General features: G+C 43.2%; 2 protein-coding genes across 4 annotated transcripts in view; one reads left to right on the top strand and one right to left on the bottom strand.

The window, feature by feature from the left end:
* The window catches only part of PCNX2 (pecanex 2), a 158,099-nt gene extending 155,122 nt beyond the window's left edge, over positions 1–2,977 (bottom strand). The window contains exon 1 of the mRNA XM_069800740.1: positions 2,751–2,977. Coding sequence (XP_069656841.1) covers positions 2,751–2,903 — 153 coding nt within the window. The 5' untranslated portion in view covers positions 2,904–2,977. The remainder of the gene's footprint in view (positions 1–2,750) is intronic.
* Positions 2,978–6,682: 3,705 nt separating this feature from the next.
* Positions 6,683–23,122, top strand: part of MAP3K21 (mitogen-activated protein kinase kinase kinase 21) — a 43,924-nt gene continuing 27,484 nt past the window's right edge. For all 3 annotated transcript variants that reach the window (XM_069800739.1, XM_069800738.1, XM_069800737.1), the window contains exon 1: positions 6,683–7,433. In XM_069800739.1, coding sequence (XP_069656840.1) covers positions 6,683–7,433 — 751 coding nt within the window. The remainder of the gene's footprint in view (positions 7,434–23,122) is intronic.

The following is a 23,122-nucleotide window of genomic DNA, read 5'->3' as shown; positions in this document are numbered from 1 at the left end:
TATGTTCATTTAGCTGAACTGGTAACCAAGAGATGTCCATCACACAGTACAAAACATGGGAAAACAGGTAGCAAATAAAATCGCAGGGGCAGTTTTAAGTATGCACCCTACCACACAATAAATACAGTAAGTACAGTGTAGCTTACCTCTCTTTTGTGGAGGTATACTTATCCTTACTTTCACAGGGAGATAAAGTGGGGTAAAGCGTGGCCAAATGGGACCGGAAGCAGCTGACACACTGCAAGTTTTATTACAATTTACTGCTGAGTAATTTATGTGCCCACACCCTTATACTGCCATGTTGTACTTCTCCTATCGGAGCATGATTTGAAGTAACAACCCTGTAAGTTCAAGGGCTTCCTGTCCAACAAAAGGCAGAAGAAGCACTAAGCCCTTCTGGGGACCCACTGAAACACGGATGCGCATTCTCTTGTGGCTTGTAAAATAAGCTATAGTACAAGCATTCCCAAAGTTGCATCTCCGAGTCACTGGTGTTTCCCCGGGGCTGAATTCAGCCCAGTGGCTTCTTACAACAATTGCCACTATTTTCATGCGCAAAACACCTGGGAACCCTGGATTGTTTGGTGGAATAAGATAACTTTAATTTTTAATCTATTATGAGTGTTGACATGGCTGAGTTAGAAGAGATCTCATTACAATTTTGAAAGTTGATTTTAACAGCAATGATGCTCCAAATGATATCCAAGGTACATTTTTAACTGTATATTTACTACTACAAAGGATAAATGAGAAAGAAAAGGAAAAGATGGAAACACCGATCTGCATTTTCAGGTGTGGGGGAGCTAATAACAGAACCATTAGTACCAAAAGGAAGCTATGCTGACAAAGCTGGAGAATTAAATCCTCAATCCACACGACAGAAACAACTTGATACTATAAGCTGCCCGACGCTACTGTCGACACGTCTCTGCCAAGCCGGTGTGAAAAATCTAAAAACTGCTGGATGATTTTTGCCATTTCATTCAAATCAAACTGTTTCAGAGAGACTTTCTGACTTTGACAGAAGCATAATTAGGATTATACCAACCAAAGGAAAATTTTAAAAAGTAGTACTCCGATTTGTTTTGACTTTGACATTTCAAGAAATATCAGTGACTGCTTTAAACTGAATCCAAAACTACTGGTGTCAAGCATGTAACATAAATACCACCCCAAACATTAGTGAATATAATATTATAAATAAAATTCCCCAAAGAAAACCTTTCGTTAAAAAGCAGGTTCAAGTTTCTAAGTGGCAAGACTATGTCTTGCACAAAGTTTACAAAGCCCAACCACCTAAAAGCAAGAAAACAAATACTTAAGGACATCATAACTCTCAAGCAGCCAGCATAATAAATGCATTATTCTTATCAAGAATAAAGAATTCCCACAGCAATACATTAGCTCAAGAACACAAGTCCTGCATTTAACCGGATGATTCATCAGAAAGTCAACCAGTCTGCAGAAAAAGCAAAAAGATAGGCAAAGATGAAGCCCAAGAAAGAGAGAGAAAGTTCAGTAGATAAGTTAGGTTTTCTGCCCTTCCCTTTAAATAATGCCTTTTTTTACCTTAGCTCTGACCTACAGCCTTCGTATCCAATGTTATTTTGTGCAACCCTGAATGCCTTCTTCCATGCTATTAGTTCAGAAGTTTCCCACAAGGAAATAAATGTTCTTTCAGATACATACTTACATCAACTGGAAAAAAAGTTAACCTTTACTTTTTTTTCCTTTTTAATCACACATAATGCTTTGACAGTCCTACAATGCAAGACTCTTGCTGGTTTGCATAGGAAATAGACCTTATCAATCAGAAGAAAGCATATTGTTATCTTGGTTCATTAACTCCATGAGCCATGCTTACAGGAATTTACTGCAATCCATGCCACAAAATACAGCATACCAACTGATTTTTAAAAATACAAGATTTGCTTTTCACTGGGATGGCAGAGGGATTCACGAATGCGCTTTCATTTTGAAAATCGGGCCAACAGCTGACCACGTAGGGTGAAGAGACCTATTTAGAAATTTTATCCAACAAAAAAATATTCTACAGAACTTAGTTAAGAATTTAGTTGAGTCACTGTGAGAACCAGAAGGATGTAAATTGTTTCCAGTGGAAGCGATATTAAACTACAATCGCTCAAGAACACACCAATGAATAGGTGCCGTGATCCAGCAAGCTATACTTTCAAGCTCTTCTCACACAGTAGGAAAACACACAAAAATGGAGCAAAAGTTTCAGGTTTTCAAGGAAAATATTTCTCAAGTCTGGCAAACAAACTCTAGTGATTAAAATTATTTATTTCCAATGTTTAAATTTCAGCACAAAGGGAGCTGCATGTCACGAAAAGCCATGTGACTCACCAGTGACATTCAGCAAGGCATATTAATTACGTGCTATTTGGATTTTTCCATTTATTTACCCTTCTCAGCAGGTGAAGACTGGAGCAGAGTAGGAAAAAAAAACCCGTTTCTAAAAGAGATTTTTTTTTTTTTAAACAAACATCCCCGCGGTCATTCGGCATTTCCAGAGGCCAGCCCTGCACCCTTTCCCAAGTAACCCTACCCAACCGCTTCAGCCGGGCTCAGAGCTCCGGCCCCGGACTAACCCCCCCGCCCTCAACTTTTGGACACAAACCCCACCAAGCCTGTTTTTAACCCTCCCGCCACCGCCTGGGGTCCGCAGCAGCCGACCCCCCCCCCCCCCAGCTCCATCGCCCCCCTCCCCGCCGCGGGCCGGCTCTCACCAGGTGCAGGGCCATGGGCAGCGTCAGCAGGAACAGCCACAGATAGAGGTGGCAGCTGTTGGTGAAGGCGCCCTGCTCCGGGTCGTGGTACCAGCCCCCGGTCAGCGCCGCCCACACGCCCTGACCCACCAGCCGCGCCGCCGGCGACACCATGGCGGCCGACCGCCGCCGCCACCGCCGCCCCTCAGCCGCCCGCCGCCGCCGCCGCCATGCCGGGCGCCCGCGGATTCTCCCATGGTGCCCCGCGACGCCGAGCATCCCGCCCGCCCCACCCCGGCGGCCGCCGCCGCCGCCTCCGGGGCACAGCGCCCCGCTCGCCCTACGCCGCGGGAGGAGCTGCCCCGCCGCCGGGCCCCGGCTACCGGTAGCGGGCGGCAGCGAACGGAGGCCGCAGGGCGGAGCGGGGCCGGGCCGGGCCGACAGACACACACAGACGACAGTTCTGGCGCGGAGGCGTCCGTCACCGCGGCGTCCCGCCGTGGGCGGCCGGGAGGTTGGGGCGCTGGTGCAAAAAAAAAAACGCGCGGCAAACAGGCAGCACCGGCGTCAGCCAGCTGGGCTGCTCTCCTCATCGGTCCCCCCACACGCCCCCCCGCCTTGTTTTCATTGCCAGTTATTCGTTTTGCCTCATACATCACGAGTTTCTCAGCTTTGAGCGCTGCCCAGCTCCAGTGTTGGCGGTTTTGTGTTGTTTGCAGCTGTGTTTGGGGCAGGCAGGTGGGGAAATTCGGTAAAAAGCATTCGGTTTCTTTCAAGAATGAGCTTAGGGTAAAACACGGTCTGCCTTGCGTCAAAGAAATTCATGGCAGCTGACATCAAATTAGGAGAGTGAAGAGGTAGGTGAGAGGCAGGGCAAGCACAGGTGTGGGAAGGAGAAGGGAGCGGGGCTGAGATGGAGGATGGAGCCAAGTTTCCAGCGTGCTTTGTACAGATTTTTTAGACAAAGGTAAGAGACCAAAGATGCTATTAAACAACTGTATTTGTGAGCTAACGCACCACATCCCAGCTTGCTTCGTGACACTGCACGCGATGCGGCCGCGCTGGATGCTTGTGTTGGCTTGTTGGGAGGGATGATACAGCCGTAGGAACAAGCAGCTGGGAGCAAGGGGAGGAACAGCACCATTCCCTTCAGCGGCGCTGGCACCCTCGGATGTCTGTTCTGTGGATCTATAGCCACGGGGCTTGAGTAATGGCTTGGTGCATCCTTGGTAAGCAGCACAGTCTCTTGATCTGTTCAAGCGAGGCACAGCCCCAGCAGTGCCTCGTGTGCTGCTCCTCTGCGCCCATCTCGCCTAAACCTCTCTCTTGTTGCGTGGAAATTTTTTGTTTTACCCTTTGCAGATTCTTTTCAAAGATGACAAAGTTCATTCATGCAAATGTAATGATTGAATCGAGTGCAATAGCCAGCCAAAATAAGAATTTTGATGTGTGATAATTAAAAATGTTAATTTCTCAGAAACTACTGAAGTTGTTTTCCACATGCATGCTGGCAAATATCATTTACATGCAGAGCTCCAAAAAAGAAAGATGAGTAAACAAAGGCGGAAGTGGAAAGCTGCTTCAAAACCTCCTCTCTCCTGTTTTTTGAGACCTCCTCATGTAGGTTATTATTTTATCTGGAAGCCCCAGGTAATGCAGACTCCATTGCAGTTGATATAACATTGGGTCTTATTTGGGTGACTTGTCTGCCCATCACTCAAATCTTTCAACTCTTCCTCATCTTTGGATGATGTTGACACCAAATATTTTTTGGGATAACGGTACTTGCAGGAATGAAGGGTTCCTCTAATTCCCAGCTCAGGATATGTGTTCTGGACACAACGTAGATGCACAGTACTACACCTACAGCTGCAGGAGTGCCAAAGATGAAAAATGCAACTGCTTTTATCTCGAGAGATACCAATGACAGACTGAGCCAAAAGCTCTGCCTTCTGTACGCCGTTCTTCTCAACGGTTAACTCTAGGTGGTGCCATCAGAAAAGTCACAGGCACTTCCCAGCGTTCTCTGCAACATTTCCATTATTAGAACTCCTAGGAACAGCAATTATATACCAGGATCCTAAAGCACTAGGTGCTGCAGAAACACTGAACAAAGAATAACCTGAGTGTAGCAATTGCTAGCGGATAATGGTACTTCAGAGAGCAAATTTTGGAATAATAGCGCTAAATAAATATTTAAACTTTTCGCCGTACTGCAACCAATACCTTGTCTGACCCAAAACATTCCACACTTAATTAGTTCCTGCAGATTCTTTCAGATAACAGATAAAGTTCAAGGTGGAATTTGTGTGGCAGAATGCTTGTATTACAACATACTTTATGGCTTTTATAATAAGGCAAATACGCAGATAAGGAAAAGGTTTGTAATTATCTCTCTGAATAGCTGCAAGGCAATCTCTTATATTAAAGGAAATGGGAGAAGACTCGATAGACATGCTGGTTCTGCATTCTTTCTTTTCGGTTAACGTGGTTCAGTAAGTCACTTTCTGCGTAATTTTATTTTTGCCTCGTGTGTACAACTATAGACACTGCTTAGACTGTGGGATAAACAAGAATTAATGATTTTTGGATACTGCAATTTTAGGGTTTTTTTAATTACTGTCTTTATGTTGGAATCTTAGTCCTGTGGTATCCAGCTGCAAATTTTGTGTGTATGTAGGGACACACAGTGCCCTGGATGTGGGTTTTCGTGCGAGAAGTTGAGAGGCGTTCATCACGCCGGGTTATTCTACCTGGCAGTGCGGTTTGACACCTTCCCCAAGCCTTTTCTATCCGCCTCGGGGCTTCTGCTGGCAGCAGCCGCCTCCAGAACCACAGGTGCGGCAGCACGAAGCCATCACCTCCTCAGGAGAAGGCATCTCCCCCCCGCTCCGAACCACGCTTCCCACCCGGCCGAGGAGAAGGGAACACGTCCCTAGCCCACACGCTTCCCTCTCACCTCCAACGAGACGGCTACTCTACTTTAGAAAGTGATACGATTTTTCCACGTAAAACCAGGAAAATCTTTATCCAGAAATAGCATATACGCAGCACTTGCTATTTGCAGGCAGCCTCCTAAGGAAAGGATTGTGTGATCGTGCCACGCAGAGCCGGGACCCGGTCGGTCCGGGGCAGAGAGCCGATGAGCGGTGGAGGCGGGTGGAAGAGGAAACACGAACGGAGGAAGCTTGCTTTCTTCAGAAACTGCTTGGGTTTCACTCTGGGGAAGTCCCAAGGCCGCACAACGCAGGAGAGGGGAAGCTGCCGCCGGAGACACGAACCCTCGACCCCGAGGGACAAACCAGGCGGGGGCGGGCGCCTGAGGGCGGCCTGCACCGAGACGCCGCTGCCACCTCCCCGGGGCCCACGGGGCTCCCCCCGATACCCCTCCCGGTTCCCCCCGGGGCCGGGCCGGGCCCGGCGGTGCCGCTACGCCGTCCCTTCCCCTGGCCGGGCGGGACCCTTGCGAGCGCCTCAGCCGCGCGCCCGCCGGCGCCCCGCCCCCCGCGGCGGCCGGAGCCTGCCAGTCTGGGCGCGTGGGAGGGCGGGCGCGGGCACCTACCTGCCTACACGCCCGCCGGCCCGCTCCCCGCAACCTCCGCCCCCAGCCCTCGGTCCCACGTGACGGCCGGCAGCCAATCGCCGGGGGCAAGGGAGCGGAGGCGGGAGGGAGGTCGCGGAGGCGCGGCCAATCCCCTCCCCGCTTTCCCCGCGCGCGCCTGCGCCCTACCTGCCGGAGCCCGGCGGCGGCGGCGGCGGCGGTGACCGGGCCGGGCGGGCCCCGCCCCTTCCCCGAGCCCCGCCCCTTCCCGGCGCTCCCGCCCCTCCCGCGGCTCCCGCTCGGCGGCGGCAGGTGAGGATGAGGCTGAGGCTGAGGCTGAGGCTGAGGCTGAGGCTGGGCGCGCGCCCCCGCGTCGGCGGCGCTGGCGGCCGCCGGGGCTGAGGTCGCTGTCATGGCTGTGCCCGGCGCCGGGGCGGCGGCCGCCGGTGGGGGTCCGTGCCCGCTGTGGACGGCGCTGTACGACTACGAGGCGAGCGGCGAGGACGAGCTGAGCCTGCGGCGGGGGGACGTGGTGGAGGTGCTGTCGCAGGACGCGGCCGTGTCCGGCGACGACGGCTGGTGGGCGGGGAAGATCCGCCACCGCCTCGGCATCTTCCCCGCCAACTACGTGACCCGCCAGCCCCGCGGCGGGGCGGCGGGGGGTAGCGGCGGCGGCGGCGGCGGGCGGGGGGACCCCGCGGGGAGCCTGACGGAGATCGACTTCCAGCACCTGGAGCTGCAGGAGATCATCGGCGTGGGGGGCTTCGGGAAGGTGTACCGGGCTACCTGGCGGGGCCGCGAGGTGGCCGTGAAGGCGGCGCGGCAGGACCCCGACGAGGACATCACGGCCACGGCGGAGAGCGTGCGGCAGGAGGCCAAGCTCTTCTCCATGCTGAGGCACCCCAACATCATCGCCCTGCACGGGGTCTGCCTGCGGGAGCCCAACCTCTGCCTCGTCATGGAGTTCGCCCGCGGCGGCTCCCTCAACAGGGCCCTGGCCGCCGCCGCCGCCCCCGGGGCCGGGGCCGGGGCCGCCCGCGGGGGCCGCCGCATCCCCCCGCACATCCTGGTGAACTGGGCGGTGCAGATCGCCCGCGGCATGCTCTACCTGCACGACCAGGCCATCGTCCCCATCCTGCACCGGGACCTCAAGTCGAGCAACAGTGAGTCCCGACCGGGGCGGGGGGCGGGGGTGGGTGAGGAGGGGGCGGCGGGGGGGGTCCCCGTCCCTCTGCCGCGGCCGGGCTGCAGGCCGGCGCCCGCCTCAGGCTGCCCGCCGAGGGGCCGTTTGGGCCCGGCGGGGGCCCGGCTCTCTGAGGAAACGGGCGGCCAGGCCTGGACGGGCACGGTGGGTGCGGGAGTCCTGTTTCACCGGGAGATGGGTGTCGCAACTCGGGCACCCTCTGCCAGAAGCTCGGGCTGGCGGCAGGTTCGTTGCCGTGGCTGGTTACGGACTCGTTGAGGAAAGGTAGGGAGGGGAGGGTTTACCTGCGACGCAGAGCAAAGTCCTGCCCTGTCCTCTCGGGCGGGAGCTCGCTTAAAAGCAAAGCGGGATAAGATCCTGCGCGCAGCCACAGTTGCGAATCCACAAGGCTTCTTTTGCTCTGAGGCGTTGTGTAGTCCTAGCTTTCAAAACTTACAGTGAACACTGTAACTTTTCCTTGTGAAGAAAAGGTTTAATAAGGGTATCGCTTCTGTTTCACTGCCGAACAATCATAGGCGTTTCTGGTTTACGTTGCGTGCGTTTAGCATTGCTAAAATTCACCCGCTTGGCAAACGTCGAGCCAGAAAAGGCAGTAGCTTAAAAACAGTAGAAACTCTTGTGCAGTTGCCAGATTTGCTTTCCGCCGTTGGCGTGGACAAAAGCACCTGAAAGAGTGAGGGAGTTGCTCAATTCATGCTTAGTGAGTGGATCCCTGGACCATCTGTCAATGCAAGAGCGTCTAAGATTTTGGCAGTTGTGGTGTTGGAAGGCTGGCTTACTACAATAGAGGTGTTTATGACTTGCTGTTATAGTTGTGTTTTGAATTGGTGACCTGAAAGTGGAAATCCATGTGCTTCCATAACTGTCTGAAGCCATCTCGACTCTCTTTTCTTTTTGTTCTGAGTGTGCCAAATGTGCAGCAATGTTACTCTTTTTTTTTTTCTCTCCGGTTAGGAGTCCTTAAGTAGTCCAGCAGAAATTAAAAAAGCTTCATTCAAGTTTGAAGCATTTTGTTTAAAAGGCCTTTGCAGCGTGTCTTGAAGGTCATCATGCATGGGTTGTTAAGACAAGGCTCAGTCATGGGACTGTTCCTGAGAACACTTTCACTATTTGATAAAGAAAGGACCTAGCTCAGCTACGTTTGTGGTTCTATTTGTAGCACAAGACGATGAACTCTTGGAACGTACCTTTAGGGTCATGGCCAACACTTTAATTTCTAGCCAGTTGTCTGTAGGCAGCTTGTGCCCTCCTAGTTTGCTGCTGTGTTCAGAGTGAGCCGCTGTACCTTGAGTATTTAGCAGCTTTCCTTAGACAAAGTGGGTTTCTGCACGGTAGCCTCCTAAGATGACAATGGCAAAGTCTCTATCTGAAATGAATTTGTAACCCTGTGGTTTAGCTTGGCACCTAGAGCTTAGGTGGTTACTGCCATGAACTGATTACCATTATCATCTCTGCATATGTGGATAATGGCAGAGCATTCTAAAAATACACTTTTGTTTATAACCTCAGCATATGTGCCTATTCACTGCTTTCATTACTAACTCCTGTTGCATATGCGCTTAACTTTAGCTGCTTAGTTTTCTCACCCATATTTCTTAATCTTAGGGAAGGTTGAAGACAGTATTGAATATGCTAAATAGAGTTATGTCTCTTAATCATTCAACTAAATGATAACATTGGGAGACAACAGTGTGCTAGTGGTACAATATACTACAGTAATTGAGTTCAACAACATGAATTTAAAATGACTGCAAGTCATGACAGTATCCCCTGTTCTGTTAACTCATCCGTTCATTGAAGATTTCACTTCATTCTTTTACTATAGTCTTTTCCAGTCTTACACAGTGGGAGTGAAAAGCTGCCAGGGTTGACTGATTGACTTGCTTGGTGTGGATAGTAACAGTTTGGCAGCAGCTGTAGCTGCAGACAGGGATGTGGCAGCACCCGTTTCTGCACTGCTCATCGGTGCTTTCCATGGACTGCTGCTAATGGTGGTGGTTCGGTGCTCTCCATTAAGCAACTCTAGGTAGTATATTAATGTATCCATTTTGTGCTGGCTTAGTTATTTTCATTAAGAAGGAATTTTTCTTCCTTGGACAGCAAATTAGAAAAATGACTGCCCTTAACATGGCGTGGTAAGGAATGCTCCCCAAACTATTTCCCTAGCAAATAGGCAGGAATTAATTTTTCCAGCCAGGGGAAGGGAGACCCTTCCACCAGTATATTTGATCCAGAAAGGATATGTGCCTGGGCTTGTGGTTGGCAGGCGATAGGCAAAGCAAGCATCTCAAAGGCAAGTGTGTTATTTCTCTCCAAGTGATCTTACGGAGTTGGGATCTACAACGCAGCATACCTAGTGTGCTTTTGCTGATGTCATATTGACATGACCGGAGAGAAGGTGCCACAAGCAGAAAAGCCATGACAGCAGCAGGGTTTTATTAACAGCAATCACCATATAGGTTTGTATGCACAAGTTTCCTTGGGCTCCTTTTGGGAGGTGGGGAAAAGTTTTTGTTACTGCCAAAGCACGAAAAGGGGAATATAGATATGCAAATGTTTTTTCTATATTGGGAAGAAAAAATAACAGACTTGGTTGTGAGGTCTGAACAAGGAAGTAAGGGGTAACTTGAGTTTTGTTGGTAGCAGAGTTTCTTCAATTCTGGAGTCCATATAAAGTAAGCTTAATATTTAAAGGTTATTCAGACAAAACAGAGGTGTAAGGAACACTTTTAGCTTTAGATTTGTGTGATAAAATGTAACATAGTAACCACGGCCTCTAATGTTTATTTGCCACTTGTGGGTGTTTTGTAAAATCTTGTGCAGGTGACATGGTGAGAAGTTTCTCTGAAGAAGAACATGGTCTATTTTGAGAATAATTTCCTCATAAGAAGTTCTTATGTTCTTAGATATACTTTATAGATTAAGGAGATAATCTAAGGATTAAGAGGTGCACTCTACCCATCTAAAATCTGAAGAAAAAAAATTCAAAGAAAATTTGAAGTTTTTCAAACCATCATGGATAGTCAAAGAATTCTGAATTAAATGATACTTTGACTGAAAAGCAGATCTCTTAAAAATTGTGAAAATACTTGAACATTCATTCTTAACTGTATATCCTGGGTACAATCTTAGCCTTGATTAAGCGTACCAGCTGATGATGAAAAAGTTGAGTTTTACCAAAAATAAAAACCAAGACTTCATCTACAAGACTGGACACTAATAGTTACATGTGTCTTTTTAGCACCTCTCAACTGTTTTGCTGACTCGTTGAAAGGGCAGCTTTTTTTCTCTGGGGGAATCAAATTGCTTTCTGCTGGGCAGGAACACCCCATTAGCTACAAGACCTGTGGTTGTTTAAGTGGTGCAGCCTTTCCCGATTCTTTTTTAGTAGTTTGAAGAAAGCTAGTAATATGTTCAGATAGAGTATGGAAGTTTTTTACTCTCTGAAGTCTAGCACAGAGAAAGCCGAGTTTCATGTGCCTGGGATTGATTTCAGACTGTGCAGTACTTCTGCCTTAAAAAAAAAAAAAAAAAAAAAGGCACTTTATCTCTAGCGCAGCAGCTTTGCGTACTTGTTAGGAAACGTTACCAAAAGTTCTGAATATCTTGCTTATGGCATAGACCCATCTATGAATACAAAGTAAAGCACAAAGTTGATTGTGTGCAGATTATGTGTACTAACACAATACTGATAAAGTACTCTGTACTTATTTGTTGTAGGTGGGTATGCGAGTAGGGTTCAGTTTGCTATGGCTTTCACCAGGTCCTTGACACCCTAGGATCCTTTGCAGCCCTCTGCTCTCTGAAGTGTGTTAAGTTTATATTACTTCTCGAAATTGTCAAGGTCAGCTGAAGTTTCAAGGATTGTTGGATAAGGCCATGGATGTGACAATGCTAATGAGAGCAATACTTGAAATCTGAAGGAATCAAACATACAAGAGAAGAGTGAAACTGCAATTGGACAGTCCACTCCAATGTGACATTCTTCAAACTAGCCTCATGAAAAACAGTCAGAAAATAGAAATCATTTGGGTTTAAAACCTCAAAAGGAAGTGTGATGTGGTTTGACAGAACTGTTGAATCAGTTGCTTTTGATGAGGGAAGGTGTCCTGGAGTTTGAGAAAAGCAAGAACAAATTACCTCTGGTTCTTTGCTCTCACAGGTTATTTGCAGCAGAATTGCTCAAGTTAAGCTGTTAAACACCTTTACAATAAGATGGATAGGTTTTCAAGAACTCATAAAAACTATTTTCCCTCTAACTTTTCCACCTAGCAACTTTATGCTAGCTGTTCAGGGAGAGGAAGAGAAAAGCTTTACTCTAGTTTCTATTTGCCATTTCCTGAACTGATTTTGTTTATTCTGAAATCACTTGGGTGCATAATTTGTCTCTTGACACTGTTTTGAAGGGGGAAGACTTGCTCACATCACAAGTAGAGCTGTAAGGATTACTTATATGTTATTAAATGTTTGAAATTCAGGATCTTCCAATGTACAGTTACCAAGAAAATTCAAAATTAAATTCTATTACAGTCATCTCTGGTAGTTTTGAGGGAGAAGAGAGATGGCTTTTCAGCAGATTTGAGCTTCAACCTAACTTTGGAAATAAAGTTCCAAAATGTCCTCTAATGGCAGCAAAGCTTGGAGTTGTTCCTGTCAGTTGCACTGTGCCAATTACTGCTCAGTTGTTATATTGTGACAAAACTAAAAAAACTGATTTTCTATGGGTATGTATTCTGCATCTCCCTCCCATCCTCTCAGTGCTCTAATTCCTGGAACTTCTGCTCTTCTGTTCCCTTCCACATCTCCAGTGTCCCTGCTGGGCTAAGCCTGGCTGTTCCAGCATATCCACCTCCAGTAGTGGGTGACTCCTGCACCTCCTATAGTTGTAATTGGTTTGAAACTGGTTGTATTGCCTGACTAGCTGCTAAACTCCTACTGGCTGGCTTCTCTGAGGTCTGGAGAGGAATGAACTACTTCTTCTGGCAGAACTATCTGAAGTTCCTCTTCTGTAAGGCAACTGACTTTCATGAAACCCATAGGAACCATATGTCTGAGAACGTGGTATCGCTTTGGCTAATGTCAGTCAGATAAAATAGTGGGGCCAGAAGTTACTTAGCAGTTTAAAATTCTTACACTGTAGTTTCCATGCTGTGTTCATATGGGAAGTCATGGTACTTAAATGCTTTGCACTATTCTTAATTACTTAAATTGCATAAAGCTAGAAACTGTTCCAGGTACACCAGTTTCTTATCCCATCTCTGAGTGGCAGTAACCCTGCCTTGTGCTTTGCTGTAAAGATAATGCTGCTGCATTACAACATGAGAACCGGTCATACATCCTGAAGCATCTGGAAGTGTAGAGCAGGAAGGAGCTCTAGTTTTAATAACCTTGTCCACTTAGTATTCTTAAAAAACCCACCAAAACCCCAAAATCAAACCACCCTCATGCAAACTGTGGTAGGATTGCAGAATTTCCTCAATTTTGGAAACAGCATCTCTTTTGAAGGTTATGGTCTATTAAAAGTTAGCGTGCCATTGAATTCTAATAAGGTTTTCTTTTGAATATAGTTATGTCACATGAAAATGTTATCCTTTGTTTCATAAAACAGTAATTTGTTTCATTATTTGATGTGTGCTTAGACTTTGTAGATAGGGATTTAATTTTCTTAGAGACCCTGAAGGCTGGTTGGATTCTGTGGGAGCAGCAAATGCTTAGCAGCCTTGAGCTAGTGTGTCTTTTTTCCAGTTCATCAAAGGAAATGTTTTGTGTTATGCCTGTTACTTGCTGGATATAAATATGTTGTATATTTTGTGTTCAGAAAGGGGTGGTGGAATTCAAGAAAGAGCGATTTTGAGTAACTGCTGCGGTTGTCTCAATCTGCAGTAGATACAACTAGCACTAAAATGTTGTAGAGGTTAACTTCCAGCTGAAGGATGTGTTTCAGCATTTAAAATTAATATTCAGGAACTTAATGATTTGAATACAATATCTGTCAAATGAAGTTTTGTGAACTACTACTCTGTAGCACAATATTTGTTTGTACAGTTTGTAAGCTTCCAAAGGAGGAGTAACATGCAGCGGTTATTTTATTTGAAGATGAAGTCTTAACTGCAATAGCCATTTGTTTGACCTCAATCTACTATATTCTAAATTTGCTACCATTTGATGTTTTTCTGTATCTCAAGTCTAGCATTAACAGGTAGAAAAAAACCTGCTTGTTAATTTAGAACAAATTCCATCAGACTTAACAAGGCTCCAGTATATTTACGTATAGTCCTTAATGCTGAAAACAAGATTGTAGGCTGAAACACTAGCTAAATGTAATATAATTAATTTAAAACCCACGAACTTTTAATACCCCTATTTATACCTAATTTTTAATACAGACTTTCATTTTAATGTTTCCCCAACTGTGTCCATCTGACAAGTGTAGAGTTGTTCTTTATTTGGTGTTGCGACTCTTTGCATCTTTAACAGGTAGGATTATTAATTCAAGAATAATGTTACTTTGATCTTTTTTTGGATCTTACTTGGTTCTTCATGTCTTTCTTCTCTCCCTTTGTTCTCTTTCTCATTGTAGGACACCAAGTGATCTGGTTTACAGCTGTTGGAAGGTTTTTTTTCTTTTTTTCCTTTTCCATGTTGGACTCTTTCCTAGCAGGTTTCTACAAGAGGCTTGTTTGCACCAAGGTTTCTGGTGACCTCTTCATGCCCAACATATGGGGGGTTACATTCTAGTCTGTATGTCATATTTGCTGGCAGTCTTTTCTGAAAGAGAGTTCTGTTTTGGGGTAGCACTATAAATTGAAGTGTAGGACTTTGGATTAGAGTTTTTGTAATATTTGTATATTAAAGAAGACTTCAAGCATTACTTGGATCAATTTTTTTAAATTTTTTTTTTTAAGTTGGTGTCCTAAGGATATAGTCACATACCTACCTGCCTCTGAAAATTGCACTGAGCAAGCAACCCATTTCCATAGAAGTCCATGGAAAAACAGGCAGCCAAACACCTCCTGTTAGCTGTTAAGATACTTATACAATTTTGTTCGTTCCTTTAAACAGTGAGAATTAAGTTTAACTGCTGACCATAACACTTGTGAAATAAGATATTGTACTTAAATAAACAGAATGCAAAATGGGATTGGGATTTTGGCATTGATAGTGTTAGCCTAGCATTAGAAAAATTTCAGATATAACTGAGTTTTCAGATACAGATTATTTTGTTCCCCCTATTGGGACTGCAAACACAGTGCATGCCTTTGGACCCTCTTACCAAATACTAAAAGTTCCATTAAAAAGCTATGTTCTGTAACCTCAAAGGAGTAGAGAATTAACACATCATTGAGCTGTATTTGGATGTTGAATGCTGTTTTGTGGTTTCTTTGACCTTAGAAGAGAATGGCTTTTTGTTTGCAGCCTGTAAGTTTTCTTATCACTAAGTATAAACTTTCTTCTAAACATGCTTCACTGTTTCAAGTTCTCAAACACGATGGCCTTGTACAATGAACATTTGCAAGGAATGTTTGTGGCATGAGTGATTTCTGTCCTTGAATTTTTATTTCTGATGATCTCTTAAAATTTAAAACATTGAAATTCATCCCAATGACCTTCAGGAATAATGCTTCTAAAAAGTGCAGCAATTTTTTTTATTTTAGAGCTTTGGGTTTGGGTGGTTTGGGTTTTTTTGTTAGAGGCAAAATTATGGCACTGAAGTCAACAAAAATGTAGATAATACCTATAGATAAAAATAGATAAAATACATTAAATACCAAGTGACTTGCCTGGATAATAGTAGCAGTAACAAAATAACAACTGGTGTCATAAATTTACATTCCTGGATTGACAGTTTAAAACTAATTTCACCATTTTTACGTTGCCTGACCATGTTACTGAGAGCTTACCTCAAATCAGTAACTGAAAATAAGTGGATGTTTAAATTTTGGCCCACTTACTGCATCTTAAAGTCATGGGTTTTATATGGTAAGATGGAAAAGTTAGGTATTTGTATAATGTCACCACAGAAGTATTCTTCCTTCTTGGAGCTTCCTGCCAAGTGTAACTTTTTTTTTTGGGGGGGGGGGGGGGGTCATAGCTCCAGTTAAATCAGACCTAGACATGCCAGTGTTGGCTATATAATCATGCTTTGTTCTCTTCATAGTGACTAAAATCTGTGTTTTGGCAGGTGTGCTATTAACTTGGAGCTGATAAGCCAGCCCTCCCTCTCAAAAATGCAAGAGTAACTGCTTCATTGCTGTGGTTCATTATGGCACAAATTAACCCTTGGAACTGGTTATATTTTAGTTCTAAACGTTTAGGCAGTTTTGTGATTTCTGTTAGGATTAGATGCCACTGTTCTTCCTGAAACTACTTCTGTTTATTTCCTCCCGTGTTATGTAAAAAGGAAAAAAATGTACTTTTAAACTCGTTACTGAATGTTGTGCTAATTATTGAGTCAAAAGAGCAGGTTTTCCCTTCCATTTTCTCCTCCCAAGAGAAAGAGAGCACTGCCAAGTTTGCAGAGTTCTCATTTCAAAATAAGTGCTTTGCCTTTGCTATTAAAGAAGATTAGAGTTCTTGGAAATGCACAGTCCTCAGGGGCTTCAGCTACTGAAGAAACTGCAAGGATGGAATGCAGCAATCCTACCCCATAGAGTATATTAAAAAGTGTGATTGTTTTTTTTCTTTTTGTATTCGTCCCAAGTTTTGTATTTTTTTTAAAAGGGGGCTCAAAAATTCAGTCTGTTTTGGGTTGGTTTGGGTTTTTTTCCTGCTTTGTTTTGGAACGGGTTGTTTGGCAAAAATTGTTTTGAAGCAATATGGCTCTTTTAAAATTCTGTCTAAAAGAAACTGACAACCTAAGTCAGAATTCTTTCTGGAGTGTAACCTCTTAATAGGTTACATACATAGAAATGATAGTAAAGGAGTTCCATGTTAGCTGATGAGGTTCTAAGGGAGCTCAATGACTAAACTTCACTAAGCATCTACAACCAGAATTTGTTTGGATTCAGAGCAGTAGGCATATTCAAAGGGACGGAGATAATTTTTTTGTCTTCAGTTTATTCAACTGGTTCTTTTCAATAGTAAATTTCATCAAAGATGATTTTATAATGGAAAAAAGTAGCAAAGCTGGATTCTATCTTTACATCTCTGACTAAAACTAGATGTAAAAGGGCTACCTCTATTAATTCCGAAATGTTGCTTGACTTCTCACTTACTGCAGCAGGTGATGTGTGGCTTCATTTACAAGCTAGCTGCGTGATGTGGCTTCCCCACCCATCCCCAGGCACAGATTCTCCCCCCTCCCATGTGTCAGCAGGATCTACTCATCTCTGCCTTGCATGGTCAGTAGGTCTGGGTTAAATCAGCTGAGGGACCCAGCAGAAAACTACTCTAAGCTGTTTTATTTGCAGGCTTAATTTTCTGCTGAGCTATCTGGCTAGTTGAGTCTCCCAAGACTACCCAGTCGCTAGACTTGGGGGGGGGGGTGTAGCGGAAAAGCTGTGGGGATGAGGGGCTATAATTGGAGAGGAGATTAAGATAAGTATTTTAGTGACAGCAAGCTCTTATGGCCTTGGTTGTGGCATCAGCCTACACCCTTGTACTTGAGTTTGGTTAGTAAGTCACCTTTAAAGGTAGAATGTGTTTTTAATTTTTTATGTATGTATCTATATATTTATAATAAGCTTTTCTAAACTTTCTCTAATTTTGAAGAGGGTTTTTTGTGCATTAAATATTCTAATTTCAACACATCAAATGCACCTTGATATGGATCAGAAAAAGTAAAGCAACAAGGAAGTACGTAATTGCCGAGTGTAATATGTTATGATCAGGAAAAGTATGCCAACTATGTAAATAGTTGTGTGTATTCAGAAGCCGTGTAACCTCCTGATTAGCTTGAAATATCAAATTGCATCAAGTCATGTTCTATTTACTTCAGAAAAAGAACAAATTATAAATCCAAAACAAATTTGAATGAAATACTCTTGGCTTTTACATTAAATCTTGAAAAAGTGATTTGACTAATGATAGGTAAGTTAATTTGTTAGTTCTGAAGGAAGGTAACCTCTGTCAACTCTTGCCCCTGGATGCCATTTTTGAGGTGATTAATATGTTTTCTGAAAGTTTCTGTTGGAGGAAGCTGTACCTGATGCATTATACATTGGCTAAGACTCCTTTTGCAGTTTGAATATAATGGCTTTAGTTTGCCTTGCGTTTTGGTTTTTTAGGAATAGGAAGAAGTTCCTTAAAAAAAATAAATTGCTGTTTCGTAACAAAGATGATGTTCTTTAAGGAATGAATACACAGCCATTTCGTTCTGTAGAGTTTGAAACTAGAAGAATATCTTAGTCAGGAATGAGTGATTCACCACCTAACTATTATTACTAGTTCTTCTTAGCATTTCTTTCTAATCTACCTGCATTTTGGTTACTGTTTTTATTGCATAGCTGTGTTTTAAAAACTAATATCAAGCAAAGAAGAAAGAGCTTAAAAGAAAGTAACTGCTGTTTGAAATAAGTACGGAAGTTCCTGCTGCATAACTGAGTGTTTTGAGTTTTAAAGCTAAGTTTGTGTTGACTGATTTCCATGTAATTGTAAAATAATGGAGGAATTGCTGTAATAAGGTAACTTTTCTTAAATGTAGTATTTAAATAGGAGAACTAAGCTTAATATTTTATTAAACAGAGAACTTGAGAATGTTTAGTGTACAGTCTGCTTTTGATTTTTTGCTGATGCAATATCCAAATCCTGCATTTTTCAGAATTTACTAATGATTTACTGTTTAAATGATGATTATTTGAATGTCTAATTATAAATGCTTGCTACCTCTGGTACTTCCTCTTATGGCACAATAGAAATTTCTGTTTTGCATTACAGAACTATCTGAATAGCAAGTGAAGCACAAATGACAGGCAGTAAAGTAACTTGCAGCATCTGCATCCTGTGCCAATAACTTGTTAAAACTGCTTCTTTCTCTCAAGTTTCCATTTGCCCAAAGTTGCTTTAATAATGGTTATTAAAGAAGAGAAGGGGAAGAAGAAAATGGTGATGCAAGGTGTGTTGAAGCTTTTGAAATCTCTCATCCCTCTTTCTCTCTCTCTTCCCTTCATTTCCTCCAGATAATTGGGTGACTCCCTGTCATTCTCATGCTTTGGTCATTTTCTTGTGCCACATGTCCCACTATGGGATGTGCTTTTCTTATGAGGTTGGTGTGTACTTGTCAACTCATGCTGTCAAGGACTTTTTGTGTCAAGTCTTGTCTTGTTTTGGCTTTCCAATTGGGAACACTTTGTCCAGGCTTTTTTTTAATATATGTTGGCTCCTATGAGGTAGGATTCTTTTTTTTTTTTTTTTTTTTAATGCTATATGTTTTTAGGCAAATACATTTAAGAAGAAACTGTTGCTTTCAATTTAGTGTGAAAATTAAGAAATGGTTATATGCCTGCTGTAAAGGGACGTAGATGATAGAGGAGCACAGTATCCCTATAATAAAAAGCAGAGAAATGTCTCCTGCATATATAATTGGTGTTTAAAGAATGAAATTCTCTTGCTGATGGTGAGGTCTAAACTTAATCTAGTGAGATAATCACAATCTGACAGATAGTGGCTACGGAGATAACAGTTGTTATCCTGAGAACCTGTAGGAGAAAAGCAAGGTATTTAAGCAGCGGTGCTGTATAGGCAAATGTATCATCTCTTGCATGTATTGAATGTGTTCTGATCAGTTAATGTTTTCACTGTGATCGTTAATTTGTGGTTTAAACACTTAATGTTTTCAGTGTGATAGTTAATTTGCAGTTTAAAATCTGGGCATGGCTTTTATAAGCAGTGTTGAAATTTTAATTTCTAATTACAATTGGAACAAAACAACAGCTCCAAATAATGGAGGTTGGTCTCTTAGTATTGACAAGGTATTGTGTTTCGTTAACTGTATATGCAACTTTTAATAACTTTTTTTTTTTTCCTGCCTAGGTAAAGGTTTTTCCTACCTAGTTCCCACGTAAAGATACAAGGTTGCCCTGCTGGTTTTGTTGTGTGTTGATTTAGTGAATTAACAGGAACCAGATTCACTTGCAAACAGTTAGAGAGGGAACAGACTGGGTGCGGGGGGGGGGGGGGTGGGGGGGGGCGACAGTAGCAGCATTGTCTGAACAATCTCTGTTTGCAAGTAGAGGTATATACTATAACATCTTTCTTTTCCTTCTCTTATTCTCTAAGAATGACTTTATCAGTGGTGGTAAATGTAGTGGGCATGTAGGCAGTCTTACCTATAGTTATAGTAACTTAAATAGCTATGCTATTAGATAGCTTATATTTGTGAAAACCATGATAGTCAGCTATTTAGAAAACTGTAGATAAGGTAGCAAGAATCAGTTGGTGGCAAGTAACTTAGCTGAGAAAATATGGTTGCTTAACGTTTTATTTTTAGTAGCAGCAAAATAGAGAATATAAAGAGGGTATAGTAGAAGGTATAAAGAAGATAGGAGGGATATAAAGGACTTGAGTATTTCAGGATGATATTTTTAAATTTTAAGCAGTAAAAGATAGTTTGAATTCAGTACGTGTAAACTATTAAAAAGGTGTTCAATCCTTTGACTTGGCTTCTCTTAGAATACCTTGTTTACTCAGTTGATTTAAATGGCTAATAACTGAAAATGCTGGAGTGCATTATGAAATAAAACTCATTTTAACTGCACAAAGTCTTTGGATTTCGAGAAACTTATCAAATGAAATATTGTATTAAATGGGGACTTGGAGATAGATAAGGTTGGAGAAATATAATCTATATGTATTTAGTAACAAAAAGAAAGCTAAGACTGTGGGAAATAACCTGCATTAAAAGAGTAGCACTGAAGAGTGTAGTGCTAGGTGGAGGTTTCCTGGGTGTGCTGCCAACTCAAAGGTCTGTCCAGGCTTCCCTCAGGCTTGCTGTAAATGCTGTTTCTTAAGCTACGTGAATTTTAAGAAATAAAAAGGAGAGAAGCTGAGGCAAGAATGTGAGCCTTTTATTTAAAATTATGCTTTAAACAAAATGCTTGCAATTTAAATTAATACTTTCAGTGCTTCTCTAGCTTAGTCCTGAAGGTAGCACTGGGGGTGTAGTTCTGGACCTGTCTGAATTTAGCAGAGCAGGCATGCACCCCAGGAATCTGATTTGTCTAAATGTGCTCTTTTCTATTATTTCTTGACCAGTTACAGCCCATCTGTCCATATCCAGGCTCTCACTTCATTTTTTCTTTTCCCCAATAAAATTTCAAGCCAAGCTCACAAGAAGAGGGAATGGAGTAGAGAAGGAAGCTCTTGTCCAAATCTGGCCAAACCTGGATTGCCACTTATGCATCTCTAACCTGAGCTGCTGCAGTTGATGTCTTCTTACCTTTTGCTCTCCGTAGCTCAAAGCAAGTGTCACTGCCAGAGGGGAGAGTTTGGAGATGGAGTGGTGGGAAAGGAATGGCACAGGAAAAGGAGGGGGTTCTGGGAGCATTTGGGTGGGATTTTGCTGGGACTTCTGCCTCCTTTTCAAGCCTAAATTCTGTGCCTTTCCTGACTAAGAGCAGCTTGTATGGGAATAGTAGTGGTTCGGCAGGGAGATGTTGCTGGTTCTGTTTTAATTAGAGGAACGCAGACTTGGGAAGTACCGGCTGGCTCAGCAGGTCCGGTTCTGTTGTAGTCTTGGGCAACTGTGTGATAGATTGTAGGTTTTGAAAGTGTGCAGAACATCTTATCTGCACACTGTTACACCATGAAATACTTGCAGTGTGCCATAAGATTAGTAGAAAAAGACTCCAGCTGTAACTATGATAATGCAGAAAGCAGGAAAGATTAATGGCATTGCTATTTTAGGAACCATTAGGTTTGACAGGAGTGTATGTTGGATTTTATGACTTTTTTGAGGAGTAAACTGTACTTTAAACTGCAGAGGAGGGCCAAAAGGGGGATGAGAGCAAAGAGGCAATATCTTGAAATCTGATATGACTCCCCACCCTGGTAGCTCCAGATGTAGAACTGAGCTCAATCACAAGCATGCATGTAAGATGGGTCAGCCAGGGCACCTAGGAGAATATTTTATTGGTAAGAGCATCGATGCTGTAGGTCTGCATCCTGTTTCTAGATATGGCTAACTTCTGTTCTCATAACTTTTCTCAACCTGTGTTTAGCCTAGCAAAAAGGACAAGGTCTTCTGATTTTATCTAAATAAAAGACATTACAGGATCTTAACTATTCTACTTCTATTTTCTGCATCTGCTTCAGTTTAAGTTCCTGTTGTTGAACACATATGTGCAGTTCTAGTCAACCAGTATTTCATATGAGATCTTGTGCTTTGTACAATTCTATTGATACTTCCCTGTTTCTACTGAAAAATGCCTTTTTTAGTACCTTTTAGAATTGCATGAGCTACTTGCGCAACTACGTGTAGCTGCTGTTTTGGTTTTCCTTCTGTTAGCCAGAATAGCCAGCCTTATTTTTTCTTCCTTCACCTCTGCTTTATAGCTGTAGCTTTTATGATTGATCCCTTCCAACTTTGCATCTTTTCTACTGTGATGATCTGGTCTTCCTCAGAGTGGACAGTATCATCCAACTATGCTATCAGTTCTTGAAATGCACCTTGTATTTTTACTCTGATTGTGAATCGGCATGTGAAACAAGCCTTCTTCCTAATAAGGAAGGGATGAATCTTCTTTATCCTGATAATTTGTCTCCTAAGATTTTCCTTTATCCAACTCTTGTATGGAATTCTTTGATTAATCCTTATTCTGTCTGTATGATTAAACTTCCTGAAAAGTACTCGCATCTGCTCAGGTCTGCTACCTTACTGCTTTCTAAGAAACCATCCATCAGGACAAAATGGGATTAGTGTGACATGAGCTATTTGTAATGTAACTCTGCCACAATTTTATGGTTTTTATTTACACTTTTTACATCATTAGCCCTGCTCTGAGTAGGGGGATTGACATCTTGAGGTCTGTTCCAACATAAATTATTTCATAATTCTATGAGCTACTTCCTTCAGTGAGTTAGGGTGAGTAATAGTTGGATTTCCAAGTTCTTTTTAGTTACACTAGACAGCTGAAGAGTGTGAGGGTTTTTTCATTTTTATGGTTAAATAGCAGTATCTTTGTTACGGATGCTGTTAGAATCCTCATGTGCGCTTGCTGCACTGTCAAAAGTGTCCTGAATTTTTAAGATATGCACAGTATCATCTCTACCAGTTTCAATACCACTTTACCACATAGGATTTCTACGTTTTCATTTTTCTCTCTGACTTAAGGATTTTTTGGCTCTTATCTTCAACTTGCCGATTTGTATTTCATGGAATTATTGAAAATAACATGCAATAACATCTCTTTGTTCCCCAGCTGTAAATGGTTCTGGGCATGCGCTGTCTCTTATATTCAAGCAGTGCCTGGTATATGGTACCCTAACCTCTGCTGCTAAGATGTTAATAAATTTACTTCCCCCCTTGATCTCATTGCAGAAAGGTAGAGTCACAAAGGGAGGTGTGCTAAGCTCAGAATTGAGTTGAAAATGGTGTTACCAGTAGGAATCACATACAGCCTTAAAATATTTAGTCAAATGTTTATTTCTGGCTGTAGTACATGCAATATTTGGGTAACAGTCCAAGGTAAAGTTTTATGTTAGTTTGATGCA

Source organism: Haliaeetus albicilla, chromosome 13 (genome assembly GCF_947461875.1).
Source record: "Haliaeetus albicilla chromosome 13, bHalAlb1.1, whole genome shotgun sequence".
Lineage (NCBI taxonomy): Eukaryota > Metazoa > Chordata > Aves > Accipitriformes > Accipitridae > Haliaeetus > Haliaeetus albicilla.
This window is presented reverse-complemented; position numbering and strand designations above follow the sequence as displayed.